This window comes from Fomitiporia mediterranea (assembly GCF_000271605.1).
Source record: "Fomitiporia mediterranea MF3/22 unplaced genomic scaffold FOMMEscaffold_9, whole genome shotgun sequence".
NCBI lineage: Eukaryota > Fungi > Basidiomycota > Agaricomycetes > Hymenochaetales > Hymenochaetaceae > Fomitiporia > Fomitiporia mediterranea.
In genome coordinates this window covers 1686588-1707959 of record NW_006760394.1, presented here as the reverse complement: position 1 = coordinate 1707959, position 21372 = coordinate 1686588, and the positions used below count along the sequence as shown (strand labels likewise).

The window sequence follows — 21372 nt, the reverse complement described above, 5'->3', positions numbered from 1 at the left end:
GGCATTGAAACAGAGCGAGTCCATCTGTGAGTGACGTTTCATTCCCCATCCCGGTAGTGTGTTGATTAAATGTGAATAGAAGATGTGCACACCAGGTGTTTTTGACCAATCTCCTGACCTTCCGCGGAAGTGTACGGATCTTCTCACTTGGAGAATTTCTGCGATGGCTGAGACTCTCTGCTGTTGTCTCGTGCATAATCTTCTTGATCTTCGTTTCTGAAGGGCACTTCAACCAACCGGATTATGAGGAGGCTTGACTGATCTCGAAAGATCAGCAAGCCAAAGGCCGACGCCGAATTGGGCATCGCTTTTATATTATTACAAGGAGAACGGGGCTTTTAGCCGTACAGGAAGTGCGAAACAGAGAGAAAATAAAAGAGGAAACAAAAGATACAAACACAGGAACAAGTACGAGTACAGAGCAGGTTGAGGACAAGAACTGCTGGCGGAAAGTCGAGGAAGGACTTAGGGGTGCAGTCGCGACAGCGGAAAGTAGAGACAAACGTGCCGAAAGTGATGAAGGGCCATCAGCGACATTGTTGTGCAGACGTCCGGCAGTCGTTCAACTCGCCATTACATCGGAGGACACTGTCGAGTTGCTGATATAAACTTCGGAAGACTCGGATAAACGGCGGATAGCGTGGGGGTTGGGGTGGGGGGGGGCATTATCTAGCAGGGAGCAGACGCTCAGCTGACGATGGTCGATTTCGAGTTCCACAGACGCGTTACCGGCACCGGACCCTACAAGCAAAGTATGCTCCTTACTTTCAGGCTTCTCTAATATCTATTAGAACAGATTGATTACAAATTATAGGCAGATTGATCTGAGAGCTTAGAACTGTCAGAGTCAAATGTATGTGTAGGTGTTCTGTACAGGCTTGACACATCCAAACTGTAGCTTGGTTGAAGGAAATGGTGTGTGTCTTCTACTCAGTGTAAGTGACCAGTTCTAGCATTATTCTGAGAATCTTATTAACTAGTTCTAGGTAAAGAGCTTTTTTAAGTATTCTAATAAGAACATTATTGAACCTGAACACAAATCCTGTCTTCCAGGCCAGGATATTGAACTCCTGAAAGAAGGTGTTAGCAGAATGTTTGCCCTGTCACAGAGACACAAGCTTGTTCTACACATTGTACTTCTTATTCAGATTAATAAAGAAAGTACAGAGCTACCCTATAAATTCTGAATATGACTCATTGTTCCAAAGTTGGATCAGGCTTCTAATCTAATGTTCTTTGATCCAGTTCTGAGCCTAGGTGGCTGTGTTACCTTCCTTCATGAAGGAGAGGATGAATAGGATACAATTAAGATCTGAGGATAGATCAGTTGAAGTAGTAGCCACATATAGTTTGACTTAGTACTAAAAGTTCTTAAAGTGCTACCTATTAAAGTCTGAAGAGTAGGCTACATGTACTTTCTTTCTAGAACAGGTTGCAACTTCTGAAACAATTGGAACAGGTTCTGAAGGGGCTAGGGGCATGTGGTTAACAAAGGCCTCTTAGATAGAGGTCTATACATATTAAGCTAGTTCTACTTGTAACTACTGATCTGGCAGGACAGTAGGGGTGGCAGTTGGCATAGAAGGGTTCATGTTTACACTATAAAGGAATCAGTACTAAACTAAAAGGGGTAATGAATAGAAGAAGGGTGGTAAAAGTTTAAAAGGGTTTAAAAAGTTTAAAATTTAAAAATGTAAAAGGGTTGAGACAAAGAAAAGAGATCAACACAATAGTAAGTACTAATGCTTGAAATGTAGGAGAGTTGTAGGGTAGTAATGAGTAGTCTTAATCTGATGTCAGTAACAGTGTAGAGAGGACCTAAAGGCTCAGTAAGAGGACCCAGGCTACAACTATCCTATACAACAGAAATACAGAACACAAGCACTAGAACATAGTCAGAACTTGCAGAACAGGCAGAGAGAGAGAGTGAGACAAGAGTAGAGTATATAGAGTAAGCCTAAGAGTACAGGACTACCTAGAGTAGACAAGATTAAGACTACAGAACCAGTCTAATCTTGTACACTTATATATACTAAACTACACAAGAGTACTCAGGGAGTATGAGCTACTAAGAATGATAAGCCACAAAGAATGAAAGAAAGGAAGGTCAAAGATAAAGGTACAAAGAATAAAGGGATAGACAAAGGGTAAGAGACTATAGAATGAACAAAGAATGAAGGAGTGGTCAAAGGAATAGAATGATGAAGTAAGGAAGGGTAGTAGTAAGAGTCAGTACACATATAGTCTATAGACAACACCTCTGAGGGACAGAAGTCCTGAGTTCTGGTACAGAAGGGTGTGGAACCCTTAGAACTGAAGGTACAAGAGTAGAGAACTGTAACAGTAAGAAGTTAGAAAGAGAGTTTAGAAGAGTAAAACCCTCCTACCCCCTTATCCCCCCCCCCCTTATTAGGTTTAGGATAAGCTTGAGTGTTAGAGCTAGGATTAGGATTAATTAAGCTTAGGGAGGAGAGTATGTATTTTTATTGGGGAAAGTACTTAATATTTGACTTAGTAAAATACAAGTAGAATTATAGGGTAGCTAGTTGGAGCTAACCAAAAAAAGAGCTGTAGGACTCAGGGCTCATCTGCAAAAACTATACAATGGTCACCATGTAAGCTATTACAGCTTAACATTTCCTTAAAATTTGTACCGAACAGGGCCTAAGTCAACGGTGCGAGTAAGGCCCATTTTTCTCACGCTTTCGAGCCACCAACAGCGAATTTCTAAATATAGAATGAACACATGTACTGCTTCTGCTTTCCTGTCCAGACTTCCAGTTCCCCCTTCCAGTGGATCGCTACTCGCCTGCTGGCGCAAAGTGCTCAGCTAGAAAAAGAGGGGTATGAGTCAAAAACAGAGAATGACTGGGTGTTCCTCCTTTTAAGATTTAAAAAAAGGAGTATATTGAGTGTCAAAACGCGAGGCTCAAGCGTTGCGCTGTGTCCGTGTACAAGCCCCTTGTTCCATTCTTATTATAAGTGAGGAGTATCTGGATCGAGAGAATACACCAAGGGTCTCCCGCGCTGTTAACAAGAAACTGCTGACAGACTCCTCAACGTCAAACGGGAGTACTTTCTAAAGAAAAATCTATGGATAAAGCCAAAACAAATAGTTGCCGTACGAGTCCTCGGCGCCATAACCCTAGATCATTCGAGGGGTCAAAAGGGAGAAGTACAATTGTATTGTTCAAGGACCGGGATCTTACGACAGTATCTCCTGACCAGAAGCATAGCTCAGACTGGACAATTCGGCTACGAAAGAACAAGTGTCATGCAAGCTAAAGACAATCCAATCCCATCAACCCGTAATCCCCCCTCCATTCTCCATAGGATCGGTGGAAGCACGAGGCTTTCCCAAAGAAGAAGAAAAGAAAAATATAATAAGACCACGCACGTCAAAAAATTGCACTGCATTTCCTTCAATACTCACCGATCGTGGCCTCGGGAATAACCGCCCTTGAAAAATAGGCGATGATGAGACCTAGAAGACAATGGTTAACGAAGATGGTTAGATTAGTACTGATGTGCCTTGATGAGGCTCAGACCCTATCGTGAAAGCATATAAAGAGCGTGGCTCTCAAAGTCAACCAAGTCAGTCCAATTCCCCCACTCCCCACACAAGAGTTCCTCGACCCCCTCCCTTCGGACGCGTCATTTTCACAATAGAGCACAATGGTACTCACTCGCGCAATGTGGAAGCAACTAGCAGCCACTCGGACCGCAAACATGGAAACGACAGTCAGTAATGAGACGACATTAACGCATTCAAGGCGTTCGCGTATTGCGCACTCTGGAAACCGCCTGCGATCAATGGCCAGAGAGGGCACTGCCGTCTATAACAATGCGGCTGAAGGCTCCGCCAACGTCCGCACCAATGCTTTCAGCATCAGCACGGAAAGCGCCGGTGCTTTTCAACCGAACATAATTACAGAGGACCAGTCCTCTAACACCCAAACTGTGCAAGCTGCGCATGTCGAAACAGAAAGTACAAGAAATGGTAAGTCATCTTCCTCATTCCACGTCAAAATTCCTCATTGAAATATTTATTCAGCTGAGATCCTTGATAGCCAGCCACTGGCCTCGGGATCTACCAGCAAAAGCTCACAAGATCCTTGCGAAGGTGAGTTAGACCACCATACACAAATGCAGCATTGAACTGACATAAGGTCTAGACCTTCCGAATCCTTCCTTCCCACCTCCTCCCAAGCCGAAGTCTCGTAAAAAACGTGGTCATGGGTGGAGTCGCAGAAAAACTGCAAGAGCAACTACTCAAGGTCGTACTGTCCAGGCAGGCGGCAAGCGCCGAGTTGAGGACGTAGATGGCGAAGAAGACGAGAATAGGCCAAGGAAGAGGCAGCATATTAATGAGGAAAGCGTTGCGGGGCCTTCCAACGCCCATTCTACATCGATTGACAGTACGATGAATGCCACTATTGTTAAGCAGCTGCGATCACGCAGCATCGTCTTCTCAGATGGCCCCGCAAACTCAGGAAGAGGCGAGCGGAGCAGGACGCCGAGGTCGCCATCTCCAGATCGTGCACCTGTAAGGTCGACGATAGATGATTCCCCGGCCATTGGAGTTGAGTTGGTACAGATCAAAACGGAAGAAGAAGAGGAGGATAACCTCTTCGATACACTATTGCCTTGTGATTGGAGCCCGCTGGTGCCAGGGTCTGAACTGACGGACGCGGACACGTTCAAGTTCGATAGTAACCGGAGTACGCCGGAGTTATCGAATGAGCATTCCGAATACAGCACGGATAAAAGCGAGTCGGTCGGTTCAACACCAATACGGACTCCACGAGCACAGTCCGTGGATGTCGAGACCTTTGAAAGGTCCCTTGTGATTGTTCTTCCGGGAATGATAGAGGAAATGGCACCGCCGGATGAGTTGATGGACATCCAGGATGAGGAAGAGAACGAGGACGAGATCGATGCTGCTGCTTCTGGTCCTTTTAGCCCTGCTGACAGAAGAAGGTCAAGGGCTCCCAGCCCTCCGTCTCTTCCTCCGTCACTCCCCGTATCACGGTTTTCAACTCCCCAGCGTAATGAGGAGACAGACAGCGCTAGATAGTTTGTATGGATGTGACCACAAGAAGCGGCTCCATGCAGCCTTGAACGTCACGACCACATCTAATCAAGCCTAGAGGTCTCGTATTTTTATCGTTCATCTCGACAGCATCCAGAGGAAAATGCGTACGATCAAGAGATCATTCCACACCTCGATTACGGTAACGAACCGCAAAGTTGGCCTGCTCGTCCTCCTGGCTTCTTGTGTCGGTCTTCTTAAAGTCAGGGCACCAAATTAAGGACTGTCTATAGAAGCAACAGTATATCTGTCAGGTCATTAGAGTAATAATGAGTAATAAGTAGGATTTGTAGTAAGAAGCCTTTTCTACAAATCCAGAAGTCACCTCAGAACTCTCAGACTCTGACTATGTACTCTAGGATTTTGTAGAGGCCTAACAGTGAATGTAGTACTGAAGGGCTATGACTCAGATTTTTTAATAGTTACTTTTGATTCAATAGACACTGTAGGATTAGAAGTAAATAAAGTAAGAAAAGTAGAAAAAGTAGAAAAAGTAAATCAACAAAATTATTTATTAGAAAGAAAAAAGTCAAAAACAAAAGTAGATAGTTCTCCTATTTCTTCTGATTCTTTTGATTCTTCTCTTTACACTTCATCTGAGTCTAAATCTGTACAATCTGACCTGTCACTTCTGTGTTCTAAGATCTCAGAATGTTCAGAACACTACCTAGCCCTGTTTACTACTTAGTAGTTTGTCTATAATATTAAGTAGGGATAGTCTCAGCTAAGTTCACAGCTGAGAACATAGGTCTGTCCTTGTTGAAAGAGAGAGGTTAATAAGGAAATGTTAGTACATATACTTACCCTCTTAGACAACAAGGCTACACAAGCTGTATATTCCCTTTAGAACAAGTAGCAGTTCATCTGAGAACATTCTAGACACTAGCTCTAGGTCTCTATCCTCTTAGCTCCCTTCTCAGGATCCTCTCAGATCCAAACAATAGCTCTAGTAGACAGTAAATACACTAGTTTGTGTATTAATAAAGCCTTTGTGTAGGAACACCACCTCCCTACTTAACATATTCTACTTCCAATCCTAGTATACAATATAGACAGAATCCTGAACCAGAATAGTTAGATTACTGAGTTTGTCCAACTATAGATGACTATTCAGGATTATGAGGAAAGTATTAAGTTCAGAGTTACTAATCTTAGAAAGACAGACATCTTTATTAGATTTGAATGGCTCAAGGCTTACAACCCTACTATTAACTAGTTAGAGTAGACACTTACATTCAATTAGTGTTCTAAGTCTTACAACTATCTTACACTACTGTTCTAAGTAGATACAAATGCTTCTAATGTTACTAACAGTCCTAATGAAGGTAACTGGTTGTTCTTCTTTAACTAGGATAGATATGTGGATACATATTCTAGTCAAGGCAGAATAGAGTCAATCTAAAGAATGTTCAAGACAGAACCAGTCTAGAACTCTCTTAGAATGACTCTACTCTAGAACACACATAGACTCAGTCTGCTAGATTTTGTCTGAGAGTTCTCTAAAGTCTTTAGTAAAGAGGAATTCAACTAGCTTCCTGAACACTGTTCCTAAGACTATACAATTGAATTGACTAAGGGTTTCCAACCTAAGGATTGTAAGGTCTACCTGCTCAACAGAGACAAGTAGGAGGTGCTTGACAAGTTCCTTCAGGAAAATCTTTAGAACAGTCAGATCTGACCCTCAAAGTCTCCTATAGCCTCCCCTTTCTTCTTTGTCAAAAAGAAAGATGGGAAGCTTCACCCAGTCTAGGATTATTATTGTCTTAATAAGGGTACTGTCAAAAACAAGTACTTACTCCCCCTGATTCAGGAGCTCATTAATAAGACACATACATTTAGGGTTTTCACTAAGTTGGATGTTTAATAAGGATACAATAATATTCAGATCCAAGACAGAGATGAGTAGAAGACTGTGTTTCAAACTAATCACAGATTGTACAAACTAACTGTAATGTTCTTCAGACTAACTAACTTGCCTACAATGTTCCAGTCATTTATGAATCACATTCTCACAGATCTGATTGACTCAGAGTATGTTAGTGTGTATTTAGACAACATTCTGATCTTTACTCAGACAGTCAAGCACTATTACTAACTGATCCAAGTGGTTCTACAGTAGCTCTAAGATAATAAACTGTTCCTCTAAGAAGTAAAGTACTCTTTTGTACAGGAATCAGTAGATTATCTAAGCTTTGTAATTAGTGGAGGAGAGGTCTACATGGATCCAGCAAAGGTAACTACAGTTCAGAACTAGCTACAACCTCAGAACCTGAAACAGGTCCAAGTATTCCTTAGGTTTGTAAACTACTATTAACACTTTATTCAAGGCTTCAGTACTATTGTCTGGCCCCTTTACAATCTTACTAGTAAAGATGTTCCTTAGTAATAGGATGATCAGTAGTAGTCTGTGTTTGAGTCCCTCAAGCAGGCTATCACTAGTAAGCCTGTATTAGTAGTTCTGACAGTTATAGACAAGTTCTAAGTTGAAGCCAACTCTTCTGACTTTACAAATAGAGCAGTACTGTCCTAGTTCATTGACAGAAAGTAGTGTCTGATAGTGTTCCAATCAGAATCCCTCTCTGTAACAGAACAGAACTACCTTATTTATAATAAGGAACTCCTTACAATTGTCCATTCCCTAAAGGAGTAGCATTAATATCTCCTTAGTACTGTACAGAAGTTTAAGATTTAGAGTAATCACCTTAATCTCTAGTACTTCTAAGCACCTCAGAAGCTCAACTACTACTAAGCCTGCTAGATGTTAGAACTGTAGGACTACAACTTTGTACTGACCCATAAACTCAGAACACAAATGACAAAAGCTGATTTACTCTCAAGACAAGTAGGTTATGAAAGGGGGGAGAATAATAACAAAAATCTTGTTCTCCTAGACAATTCCTGTTTTGCATCCAAGACAATCTAAGAGATCCAACTCAAATCTGAGGATGTTGACTTTGTCACTCACATACAGTAAACTCTAAGACACACACAGGACCAGGTTGTAGTAAAGTAGTTAGAGAAGTAGGCTAGGGATTGGAAGGAGGATGAGAATGGACAAGTTTACTAAGAAGGCTGACTGTACATTCTGAAGGATTGGAAACTGTAAGAGGACATTATCTGAGCTCATTATAACAATCCAACCACAGGACATCTAGGCTGACACAAAATGCAGGAACTCATTACTTAGAACTACTAGTAGTTAGGAATGTAGAGGGAAATCCTGAAGTATATAACTAGTTGTGATACATACTAACAGACTAAGGCCTACCAGACAAGGGTTTGGGCTCCTCTACATCTGTATCAGATTCTGGATCACTCTTAGGAAGAAGTCTTAGTAGACCTGATTAGTAAGCTACCCAAGTCTTAGGGTTACAACACTATCTACATGATTGTTGACTGATTCTCTAAGCAAGTCTATACAGTTCTGACCCAAACAGAACTCACTTCTGAAAGTATAGTGTGTATCTATCAGGATCATGTCTTCCAGTTGTACAGACTCTCTCAGAAGCTCATTCACAATTGTAGACCACAATTCAAGTCAAAATTCATACAGGACTTGTATACACTTCTTAGAATTCAAGAGAACCCTTCTACTGTATATTACTTACAGACTGACAGTTAAACTGAGTGAGTCAATCAGGAGATCAAGCTCTATCTCTAGATGTTTATTAATCATCAGTAATCAGATTAGTCTGAATAGTTAGCTCTGACAGAATTCATACACAATAACTAGCAACACTCTGTAATAGAACAGTCTCTATTCTTTCTCAATTATGAGAGACATCTGTACTAGGGGACAGTTCTGAACCAGAATGTCAGTTCTGAATCTATAACAGACTTTGTAGAACAAATGTACAGAACTAGAGAGGATACACAAGCTCTTTTAGAGAAGACAGTATAGGTTATAAAGTAGAACTATGATTGAAAGAGGTCTACAGCCAAGAATTACCAGCCTAGTAACAAGGTTATACTAGAAGCTACTAATCTGACCTCAGATTGTCTAATGAAGAAGTTGGACAACAAGTGCTTCAGACCCTTTGTTATTGAAAAGAAGGTTAGTGTCTCTGTCTACAAACTCTAACTTCTAGCAACATGGAAGTACATACACCTAGTGTTTAATAAGGTTCTGTTGTCTCAGTACTACAATCCTAGTTTTCCTTTACAACAAAGACCCCCTCTGCCTCTACCAGAACTCATTAGCTCTAAACTGGAATACAAAGTAGAGTACATAGTGGATACTAAGCTACTGTGTAGAAAACTCAAATTCCTTGTTTACTAGAAAGGGTACCCAGTTGAGGAGTATACTTGGGAACCTACTAAGAACCTTGTCTATACTTCTAAAACAATCTAAGATTTCTATCAGCTTTATCCTGGTGCTCTGTACAAACTCAGCTAATAAGCTTAGACTCCTACAGGTCTTTTTAGGACAACTCTGACTGACTACTTATATAATTATAGTACATAGTAGCCTTTTATAAATAGAGTAAGTGTTAGTAACAGTATAGAGGGGACCTGAAGGCTCAGTAAGGGGACCTAGGCTACAACTATCCTACACAACAGAAATACAGAATGTAAGCACTGGAACATAGTCAGAACTTGCAGAACAGGCAGAGAGAGAGAGTGAGACAAGAGTAGAGTATATAGAGTGAGTCTAAGAGTACAGGACTACCTAGAGTAGATAAGATCAAGACTACAGGACCAGTCTGATCTTGTACACCTATATATACTAAACTATACAAGAGTACTCAGGGAGTATGAGCTACTAAGAATGATAAGCCACAAAGAATGAAAGAAAGGAAGGTTAAAGATAAAGGTATAAAGAATGAAGGGATAGACAAAGGGTAAGAGACTATAGAATGAACAAAGAATGAAGGGGTGGTCAAAGGAATAGAATGATGAAGTAAGGAAGGGTAGTAGTAAGAGTCAGTACACATATAGTCTATAGACAACACTCTTAAGGAATGAAAGTCCTAAGTTCTAGTACAGAAGGGTGCAGAACCCTTAGAACTGAAGGTACAAGAGTAGAGAACTGTAACATTACCCCTCCTCTAAAACCAATTGTCCTAATTGGTAAACATTGGACTTGGTCAGTAGCTCAGGTATAGGTCAGAACAGTAGGGCTTGGAAATCTGTGAGGCAAAAAGTTAAGACTTAATCATTGTTTATTTTTCAAGAACAGTTATTTTTAAGACTATAATTAGTAAGTATTAAAGAAAACATAGTACAATTTTTTAATATATATAGTCTGGTTATATTTTTCTTTTCTTTTTCTCTGAAACTGTCTTATGCCTCTCCTAACTCTAGGGAGAATAATGAGAGAGAGAGAGAGTAGAACAGTACTAGTAGAGTACTAAACACTAAGCTTAAAGACTGTAAAACATATAAAGACTAATAAGACAAAAGTATTTATATTACAGTCAGTAACAAGAACTTAGAGAGTATAATAAGACACACCTTTGTTGTAGTCAGTAAACAAGAACTGGTGTAACAAAGGTGTAAACATAAGCTTTATATACTAGAGAAGAAAGGAAAGTAGTTCAGATTAAAAGAATGTGTAATTGTTATAGACTATATTTCTGTGCAGGAATTACACCTCTTGTTGTAGGTTCACAGGCAACAGGCAGGTCCTTAACCATGTAACTACTGGTCCCAGGCATAGCCTCTGTCTTTACTCTACTAGGAGTATATCCCTAGGAGTGTTGACAGTACTTACACTCAGTAGAGGGGGAGTTAATGCCCCTAAGAGCAGTTTAATGTGTTTAGATTTCGAGGTAAAGAAGGTAGTAGTGTTGTGTAAAGATTTATATAAGAGAGCAAGTATGTTGTTACAGCTAGTTCACAAGCTGTCCTCAAATAAACTGTTATTGAGTACAATACTCTTTACACAATAGATGAGGCTCTTTTTATACTACTTTAATTAGGATTTTATCCTCCTATTTCTTTGTGAGCTAAGTGGTTCCATTCCTCAGGTGGTCTGTACATTATGTCACAGTATTTTTAGTATGTTGTCATATGTTTTTATGATGTGTATTAGTGATTTTGTATGTTCAAGACATTGGTTGTTTCTGTTTCAGGATAAGGATCAATGTTGAATCTTTCTCACCACATGCTTCTTACACAGCCTTCATGTTTGATTCCTTAGGAGTGCTTCTCTTCCTTAGCTAAGTTTAATTAGCCTTTTTTGTGATTGGCACTGTTAATTCTGAGTTCCAGGTGGCTCTGTCATTAAGTGCCTGTGTAGTATAATGAGCTTTGTATAAGGCTTGCCTGCCTTACACCATTTGTTGAGTACATAGGGGTCTTCAGATCTGAGTTCTATAGATCCAAGGTGTTTGTGTCCTTGTAGTATTATTGGGTAGTGATCTCTGTATATTACTTTAATATTGTACTGCTTTGTTGGTCCTTCACAATGGCTAGTTGTTAGTACAGCACAACTGTGTGTTCTATCATCTTAGATAGTACTCTATATTGAGGCAAATATTTGTACTGTATTTTCCTTGTAATCTTAGTGTGTCTTCATTGATAAATGTAATTGTGCTACTTTGCATTCTTTGTGTATTGTTGGGTTGTATATTTTGTGTATATGCATTTTGAACAATGCTTCCTTCCTTTTGCATTTTATTCCTTCATGTATAATATGTTGTAGTTAGTGTTGTGGTTGATTGAATAGTATTTGATATGCTACTACTTGCATTGTGTTTCTTTCTGTTTGTATGCTTTGTGTTTTGCAGATTTGTCAATCCTAGCACATTTGATATGTCATTATTGTTTGTATGTGTTCTTAAAGTTGTGTCATATGATTACATTTCTGGCATAGTTTCTGTGTGCTTTGTAGTGAAGTCTGGTTTTCCTTGTTATGTACCATTACAAATCCTTCTGAATCCTTTCACTGCCCCCTTCTCAAGTGATTAACTAATGTTGATCACCTAATGAGGATGGATTTGTATTTGTGAGTAAAGATGCTTGGTTTTTTACAAATTGTTGCTTCTCCTATTGCTTCTAAGATGGTGCATGTCATTTAGAATACTTTGTTTAGATGTTAGCCCTAGTAGCACAGTTGGTAAAGTCATTACAACAGCTTTAGAGTGTCATCATGTAGTTGTGGATTCTATTTCTGTCTATTGGTCTACTTGCCCTAATAGGGATAGCTACTACAACAGTAGAAGTAGTTCTGTACAGGTGAGAGTAGTGCAAGCCTTATATAGTAAGTATTCAGTGTCAATCTTGCCTTAGAGGTATGCTGACACAGCTGGTAAGCTACAAAGTTTCCATTTAGGAATGCTTCTACATTTGAGTCCTTGTCTAGGCTTGAATGTAATGAATATTACAGACAATACAATACTGGAATCCTGGCAGTTCTTAGTTGAGACTGTGGTTACAGTTTGGGTTCTAGATAGAGTGTATTATAGATCTTCATAGAATATACCCTTGACTCCCAGATTCAGCATGTTGTAGGAATGGTGATATTACAGTTGCTTGTTGTATGTCTTAATATAGTAAGTAGTAGTAATTTCTACTTTCATACAACTGACAGATTTGGGATTGTAGTAATCCTAATACAAGAATTGTAGGGAATTCTACTTAGGGTTGCTCTAGTGATTGTATTTTGAAGCTGTTGTTTTGTAAGAATTCTTGAGATTGCCTTTTCTTGTTTTTAGCAAATGATTTCTTTTTGTATATACTGATTTGTAAGTTTATTTCAGAGAGGCTTTTGTACTTATAGTACTCATACATGTATTATTTTGTAAAGTATTGAGTACCATTAGTTACCAAAATCCTTCTGAAATAAACTTGACAAATCTACAACAACAAAAGATTTTATAATAATAATGGTTCTTTTTAAATTTTTATTTCTTATTATAGTACTGTAGGTAATGAGATAGTAGGTAGATGTGGATTTTCTAGCATTCTGACATCCTGCTCCAGTTGTTGTACCATAAGTAGTGTACTCATTGGTAGGGGCAGGATTTGTAGTAGTGAAGTGTATAGTAGTGCTAGTGTATGTAGGGTCATTTCTTGTTTACTTTCTGGTTCCAGGTCCAAGTCCTGTATTTTTGTAATTGAAGGACTTTGTGCATTTGGTGGTGGTAGCCAGGGTGGTTAGATGAGTGGATGAGTATTGTACCATTTTTGGATAATATCTTGAATCATGGCTGTGTAATAATTATGTGTGTACTAATACATAGCTGTTGTGTCTTAAATGTATTTGTTATAGTAGAGTATTTTGTGCATTACAGTTTGAGTAGCTTGTACACTAGTCATATGTAAGGCTATGAATGTACCAAATTGCAGCCTGAACAAAGTGATTTGCTGAGCAGTATAAGCAATCTCAAAGCAAACCTTGACACTGTATGTATGGTTGATGTTAAGGATATTTTGGTACTGTAAGTGGTGGCCAAGTTTGTATGTGAGACACAAGAATTCTGATTCTTCTACCATATTTAATGTTGTTGCCCATTCAATAGTGAATTGAAAGTGTTCTCCTTTGATTTGTAGGGCTGGTAGGTATTAATATTATAGTGTTGAGATTACACTGTATGTTACTGTGAAATTATTGAATTCTTATTCATAGTATTGCCCTGTATGGTTTGATATGTAGTTTCAGCTGAGTAAGCAGAGATAGGTTCAGTTTGGCTATTGATATTGGAGATGAGGAGGGCAGTGAGAGAAGGGGAGGTGATAGTCTCAGTAGACAGTTACAAGACAAGGTATATTATAATTAGTAGTGTATGTCAATGTTTGGACTAGGTTGTGAATTGTCAGGTTGCTTATCACTACTATTAACCATTGTTTTTGTTTTTGTTTTATATTGTAGTTGTTTGACCTTGTGTTTTTATTACTTGGTTAAGTGTTTAGTACTTTCCTAGGGCTTTTCAGAACCATTAAGGTTCTGGTTTAGGTTTGATACTTTGGGGGCTATTTTGGTAGTATTCTTAGAGTCATTCTACAGTGTTGTATAGATTTTCGATTGGTTCCCAAGTATACTCTCTGTATCCCCTCCATTTGATCAAGTATTCAATTTTGTTTTGTTTTGTTTGTTGTACTACTTCTATCTTTTCAACTTTGTATTCTAGAGTTCTGTCAACTTCTATTAGGGGGGGTTGTGTGATTACTTCTTGTCCTGGATAAGATTTACTCCTGTAAGGTATTAGGAGGGAAGCATGGAACACCAGGTAGACTGTAATTGTTTTTAGTAACTTTAATCAGTATAATATGTTTCTGATTTTTTGTTCCACCAGATAGGGTCCAGTGTATTGTACTTCCAGTTTTCTTTTTGGTAATACTATAGAGAAGTTTTTCATATTAATTAAAACCAAATCATTTGGTTTATAATTAGGTATGGGTTCTTGTTTGAGGTTTACATATAGGGTTATAGTGGTTTTTACTTGTTTAAGCATGTCTTGTGCTTCTGCTTGTGCTTCTTCTAATTCTTTCAAGTAGTCCTGTACTATAGGTATATTTCCCTCATAAGGTGTCATTTCTATAGTTGGCTCCTTCCTAGTACCAGTTTGAAAGGGGTCTTCTTTGTAGATGAACTTTGTGTATTGTTATATATGAACTTAGTAATTGGTAGTAGTTCAGCCTAGTTAGTCTTTTAGGGGTTAGTGTAACATCTGAGGTATTGTTCTAGGGTTTGATTTACTTGTTCTGTTTGTCTGTCTGTCTGTGGATGATATGCTGTACTAGCCTTCCATTTGATTCCTAAGTTTTCTAATAACTTCTGTATGAATTGTAAGACAAATTGAGTTCCTTAGTCTGAGATAATAAATTTTAGAGTCCCTTAGTCTTTAAATATGTAGTGTATGAACATATTAGCTACTGTCTGAGTGTCTGGTACTCCTCAGCATGGTATAAATTTAGCCATTTTTGTAAGTCAGTTGACTACCACAAATATAGTAGTAAAGCCTTCATTAGTTGCTAGTAGATCTGTAATTAGATTGTATGAGATTGATTGAAATAGATGTTCTAGAGTATCTAACAGTTGTAATAGGGGTTGTGTGTACCTTCTCAGTGTTTTGGTTTGTTAACATATGTTGCATGTATTAACATATTCTGTTACCTCCTGTTGTAGATTTGACTACTAGTAGTCTTATAGTATTTTTTCCAGTGTTTTATCAATTCCTATATGTCCTACAAGTTTATCATCATGTTTCTTCTGTATGATTGTACTTCAAAGTATCCCTCCTTTGTCAGGAGGTATCCATATACATCCTTGATAGTAATGGAGCCTGTTTACAATTTTATGATTAGGTTCCTAGTTAGTGTGTGTTTGTTCAATTTCTTTAAGTTCTTCCTCAGCTAATTACTGTTTATAGGCATGTTTGATAGAGTTGCCCAAGACTGTGCCTATTATTGTTGATTCTGTAATACATAAGTATTCTCTGTTGATATTAGTGTTTTGAAGTTTGGTGGACCACACAGATTCCAGGATTATAATTTTAGCTTTTGTTTCTATCTCTTTCTCCAATCTGTGATCTAGTCTCTAAGATAGTGTATCTGCTGGATTCTTCTTTCCTTCAATATGCCTTATTTGGTAATTGAATAGGCTAAGGAAGTACATTCATTAAGTTTGCTACTAGTTCATCTCCTGAGTGTTTCTGAAGTAAATTAGGTTTTGATAGTCTGTTCAAATAGTTACTGGTTCTTTAGTTCCTTATACTAGATGTTGTTAAAACTTAAATACTACAATTATTACCTATAGCTCTTGATTGTGAGTTTGCTAATTCTGTTCTGTAGGTGTAAGTTTTTTCAAATAGAATGCTATTGGCTATAATACTCCTGTTTCATCCTCTTGTTCTAGGGTAGCTCCTATCCCTACTACTGAGGCATTCATGGTTATTGTATACAGTTTGTTAGGGTCTGGTACAGCTAGCACCTCTCCTCCAGAGAATGCTTTCTTTAGTTGATCAAAAGCTGTTTAGTGTTGTTCCTCCTATTTGAATGCTTGTTTCTTCTTTTTGAGTTTGTGTAGTAGTGCTACAATGATTTGCATATTTTTGATAAATTGTGAGTAGAAATTGTAGAATCTGAGGAATCATTCTACATGCTTTGATTTAGTCAGAGTCAGCCATTCCTTTATTGCTAATTGTTTGTATGGGTCCATTTTTATTCTGTCTTTCCTTATGATAAATCCTAAGTAGTCAAGCTCTTGTTGTAAGAAATGGCATTTGTTGATTTTTAAGTAAATGTCTAGTTCTCAGCATTTCTGTAAGACTTGTTGTAAGAGTCTCTAATGATCTCAAGGGGTAGTTGATTTTCCTATAATGTTGTCCAAATATATTAATATTTCATGTGATTGAATCCATTGTTCAAAGTTATTGTTCATGAATTTTTAGAATACAGATGGAGAATTCTTCATTCTGAACATTATTACAAGTAGTACATAAATCTGGTTTTTAACTTTGAATGCTGCTTTCCATTTGTCAGATTTTTGTATTTGTAGATTGTTGTATCCAGATCACATATCTAATGTAAAGAAGTATTTTCCTCCTAGTAGCTTGTCAGGTAATTTGTACATGATTAGTATTGGATATATGTTAGGTATTGTTATTTTGTTGATGTTACAATAATCAGTTACCATTTGAGCTCCTCTGTCTTTCTTTCCTACAAAGAATACAGGTGTAGCTACAGGGCATAATTTGTCTGGTTGAATTTTGTGTATCCATCCTTTCTATAGCATATCCTTTATATATTTGTCTACTACTTGTTCTTCATTAGGTGCTAGTGGAATGGATGGTTGTCTTTTAGGTAATAGCTTTTCTGGGTCTAAGTCAATAGGCATATCCTATATTGTATACTCTGGTAATTGTCTTGACTTGTCTAGGTCAAAGACATTAGCAAAGTCCTTGATTTTGTTTGGCAGCTTTTCTCTCTAGGAGATATTCTGTTGTTCATTTTTTATTTTCATTTGATTATAGATTTGGGATTTTGTAGAAGCCTTGTTGTAAGTTGTTGTAACTTGTTGTAATTGGTTGTTACTTTTAGTATTCATGTCTTTGTCATTTTTGGGCATAGTGATAATAGTTGGATCTAGAGGTATAGTAAGTATAGTTGGAGAAAAATGTATAGGGACATCTGTAAGTGTTGGTTTTATCAGTTTATGTTAATAGTTAAGAGGTTGTATATTGCTATAATTGTCCAGTACTAATATTGCTAGATTGTTTTCTCCTAATATTTATGCCTAAGGTCTTCTTGGTTAAGTTTTGGTATTTTCTTCTGCTTCTCATATCCTTTTTGGTATAAGTATGTTTTCTCTACTTTTGGACCTTAGTCTTCTAACCCTTGTAACCACTTGTGTCCAGGGCCTACTTCTTTCTAGGATTGGTTCCCTGCATTCATTAGGTACTAGTACTTCAATCTCTTCTTCTTTAGGCCTTTTCTTCTTTCTAGGCTTTCTTTTCCTTTTTCAGTGTACTCTGATTTGTTTAATCATAATCCTTATGGTTCTTCCTTACTGTTCCAGTTTAGCTCCTTTCCAATTGATCCCTGAGTTCCTTACACATAGGTAGTCTATTCCTAGTATCACATTGTCTAATACTATACTTGTAATAGCTATTGTTTGTTCCCATTTATCCACTTCCATGTAGATTGTTACTTTGATTGTATGGGTTAATTTTCTATTTGAATTGGTTGATCCATTAGTATTAGTGACAGTTCTAGGCCAGTCCAATCTTTGAGCTTTAAATTCATTTCCTTTTTGAAATGATTTATCCATTACTGAACAAGTACTCCCTGAGTCTATGAGTACAAGCATTTGTATCCATTAGGTTCCATTATATATCCATATTACTATTTGGGGGTGTCTTCCCTGTATTAGTAGGTTAGACTCTCTTTTGACCTTTCCAGTTCTAACTATTACTAGTAGTCTTGAACAAAAGGTGGATTGCCCAAATCTTTTAGATACTGTCCTTTGTATTAGTAGGTGTATCCTTAGTTGTTTCCAGGTATATCACCTCTGTTTGCTGTCCATTTTGTATGATTGTAATGTATGTATTAGCTACATACATTACATTGTTTATCAAAGTTTGTCTTTCTAATTTGATTAGCTGGGTACTGTCCTTTTTGGTGTAGTGGTTTCCCTCCATTATTTCTGTCTTTCAAATAGATAGTCAGCAGTCCACAGTCTCTAGCCTAGTGTCCTAGTTGTCCACAATTGTAACATCTTGTGGATGCTAAAGGTTGTCTATCTGTTTTTGGTTTTTGTTTTTTCCAGTTTTGTTTTAGTTTTGGGCTGAAGTTTTGTGTGTTAATATCTATTGTGTCTGGATTTTTATAATTTTCTTGAATTGTTAGACAATAAACAAAAGTATCTCCCTATTTGTATTTTGGTTCATAGTTAGTAGAGTGTATGAGAGTTTGTACTTCCATTGTATAAAGGTAGTTTTGAATTCTTATTATCCACCAGTTGAGACTTTCTTCATATAGTTTGTCTGCTACAAATATAATTCTATAGCAGACTGAATCTGGTAGGGACAATATAAACTTTGCTTTTCTAGCTACATTAGGATACATAGTTGTTAGTACTAATAAGGTTAACCTTTAGAATTTGAGTAGAAAGTTTGCCAAGTTTTTCAGGCAATAGTCTTTGCATTTTATTCCTACTAGTTTCTAGAGGTTAGCTGTATCTTTATCTCTTACCATACCTGTTCAATAGCTCTTTAGAAACACTATAAATTTTCCTAGGTTTGAAAACATGCCTAGTACTAAAGGTTACAGTTTGGTTATAGTTCTGTTACTTTCTACCTTGATTTGTACATAACTTTGGATCCAATTGAATACAGTATCTTTGAGTGATAATGCCAAATAATATGCTTGTTTGGTTTTGTTTGTTATTCTATTTAGTTCCAGCTGGATCATGTTTGTACTGAGCTAAGAGTCAAATCCTTCATTTGGTTTTCTATAATAATATGCTAATTTTAATTTTACTACATTAGTAGCAGCCAATGTTGATACTGTTAACAGTGTGTTGCCAGTTTGGGTTGATGTAGATACTGATAGATTTGTATTAGCCATTAAGCATCTACTAATGAATCTTGTAAGGATGTCCTAGTTCCTTCTATAGCTGTTTCATAGGTTACTTCCACTGTAGGTTCTGTAACTGTTTCTTCAGCTATAGTTTCCAATACTGTACTGTTTGTTTCTATAGGCTCCCCTGGTAGAGGAACCAGTTTCAGAACTTCCTCCATTTGAAATGCTGGTCTGAAGGTTACTGTCATAAGTGTTGAATCTCTTGAGTTCATTACTACTATAAATGCCTCTAACATTCATTCAACTAGTCTTGTGTTCTGTATTACTTGTTGAGTATTAACACAAAACTGTACTATATTTTTTGTAACCTTCTAGCTATATATTACTACTTTTTCTTCTAGGTCTTGTAATTGCTTCTAGCTTTCCAACTAGTGTTTGTATTCTTGTTGTGTCAACTTTAGCTCTACATTCTTAAGTGCTCCTTCAAGTCTATAGAGCATATTATGTAACTTTCCTATTTTGTGATTTTCTGACACACCTGGCTAGTCAATTATCAATCCTCTGTGTCTTTCCAGGTTTTAATGTATATCTGTACATTCTAAGTTCTGCTGCAAGTTCTACTACTGCTTGAGTCTCCTTATTCATTGTTTCATTCCTTCTGTTGTCTCCTCAGGTAATCCTGTATAGCTAAGTAATGTAGTAACTAGGGATAGAGGTGGGGATCTAGTCTCTATTAGAATAGTCCTGTAGTGTATTGATCCAGGAATGGTCCTTGATAGTAGTAAGGACCCTCTCTTGTAGTTACTACTAGATAGAGAGGCTAATAGTCTGTACTACTACACACTACTGTAAAGATGGTTGTTTTGGTATATTCTGGTTTGTTTTGCAAAGCCAGTTTATACTTTTTATTTTAACATATTACTATTATGTTCTAGCAGATTGTTTGAAACAGGCTACAACAGTGTAATACTTTACACAATAAGTGATTGTACTCAATAACTGTTGTTATGGACTATATTTCTGTGCAGGAATTATACCTCTCATTATAGGTTCACAGGCAACAGGCAGGTTCTTAACTATGTAACTACTAGTCCTGAGTGTAGCCTCTGTCTTTACTCTACTAGGAGTATATCCTTAGAAGTGTTGACAGTACTTGTACTCAGTAGAGGGGGAGTTAATGCTCCTAAGAGTAGTTTAATACATTTAGATTTTGAGGTAAAGAAGGTAGTAGTGTTGTGTAAAGATTTATATAAGAGAGCAAGTATGTTGTTACAGCTAGTTTACAAGCTGTCCTCAAATAAACTGTTATTGAGTACAATACTCTTTACACAATAGATGAGGCTCTTTTTATACTACTTTAATTAGGATTTTATCCTCCTATTTCTTTGTAAGCTAAGTGGTTCTGTTCCTTGAGTGGTCTGTGTACTATGTTGTAGTATTTTTAGTATGTCACTATATGTTTTTATGATGCATATTAGTAATTTTGTATGTTTGAGACATTAGTTGTTTCTGTTTCAGGATAAGGATCAATGTTGAATCTTTCTCACCACATGCTTCTTGCACAGCCTTCACATTTGATTCCTCAGGAGTGCTTCTCTTCCTCAGCTAAGTTTAATTAGCCTTTTTTGTGATTAGTACTGTTAATTCTGAGTTCTGGGTGGCTCTGTCATTGAGCACCTGTGTAGTATAATGAGCTTTGTGTAAGGCTTGCCTGCCTTACACCATTTGTTGAGTACATAAGGGTCTTCAGATCTGAGTTCTATAGATTCAAGGTGTTTGTGTCCTTGTAGTATTATCAGGCAGTAATCTCTGTATATTACTTTAATATTGTACTGCTTTGTTAGTCCTTTATAATGGCTGGTTGTTAGTACAGTACAACTGTGTGTTCTATCATCTTGGATAGTACTCTATATTGAGGCAAATATTTGTACTGTATTTTCCTCATAATCTTAGTGTGTCTTCATTAATAAATGTAATTGTACTGCTTTACATTCTTTGTGTATTGTTAGGTTGTATATTTTGTGTATATGCATTTTAAACAATGCTTCCTTCCTTTCACATTTTATTCCTTTATGTATAATATGTTGTAGTCAGTGTTGTGGTTGATTGAATAGTATTTGATATGCTACTACTTGTATTGTGTTTCTTTCTGTTTGTATGCTTTGTGTTTTACAGATTTGTCAATCCTGGTACATTTGATATGTTATTATTGTTTGTATGTGTTCTTAAAGTTGTTAGATATACTCACTTTACTAGTCCTAATCCTTAGGAATAGTAACAGAATAGAGTATAGAGGGTAAGACTTGTAGACT

At 37.4% G+C, this 21372-nt stretch overlaps 2 protein-coding genes across 2 annotated transcripts; both read left to right on the top strand.

The window, feature by feature from the left end:
* Window positions 1-82: 82 nt before the first annotated feature.
* FOMMEDRAFT_159268 (uncharacterized protein) lies at window positions 83-608 on the top strand (the record flags this gene model as incomplete). The annotated part of the gene is made up of 2 exons (XM_007269245.1): window positions 83-212; window positions 271-608. The coding sequence occupies 2 exons, from the start codon at window positions 83-85 to the stop codon at window positions 606-608; spliced, it is 468 nt and encodes a 155-aa protein (XP_007269307.1).
* A 3067-nt stretch (window positions 609-3675) lies between these two features.
* FOMMEDRAFT_159267 (uncharacterized protein) lies at window positions 3676-5293 on the top strand (the record flags this gene model as incomplete). Its single annotated transcript, XM_007269244.1, has 4 exons — window positions 3676-4000; window positions 4055-4123; window positions 4176-5076; window positions 5146-5293. 4 exons carry the CDS (start codon window positions 3676-3678, stop codon window positions 5291-5293), a joined length of 1443 nt encoding a protein of 480 aa, XP_007269306.1.
* Between the last annotated feature and the right edge of the window lie 16079 nt (window positions 5294-21372).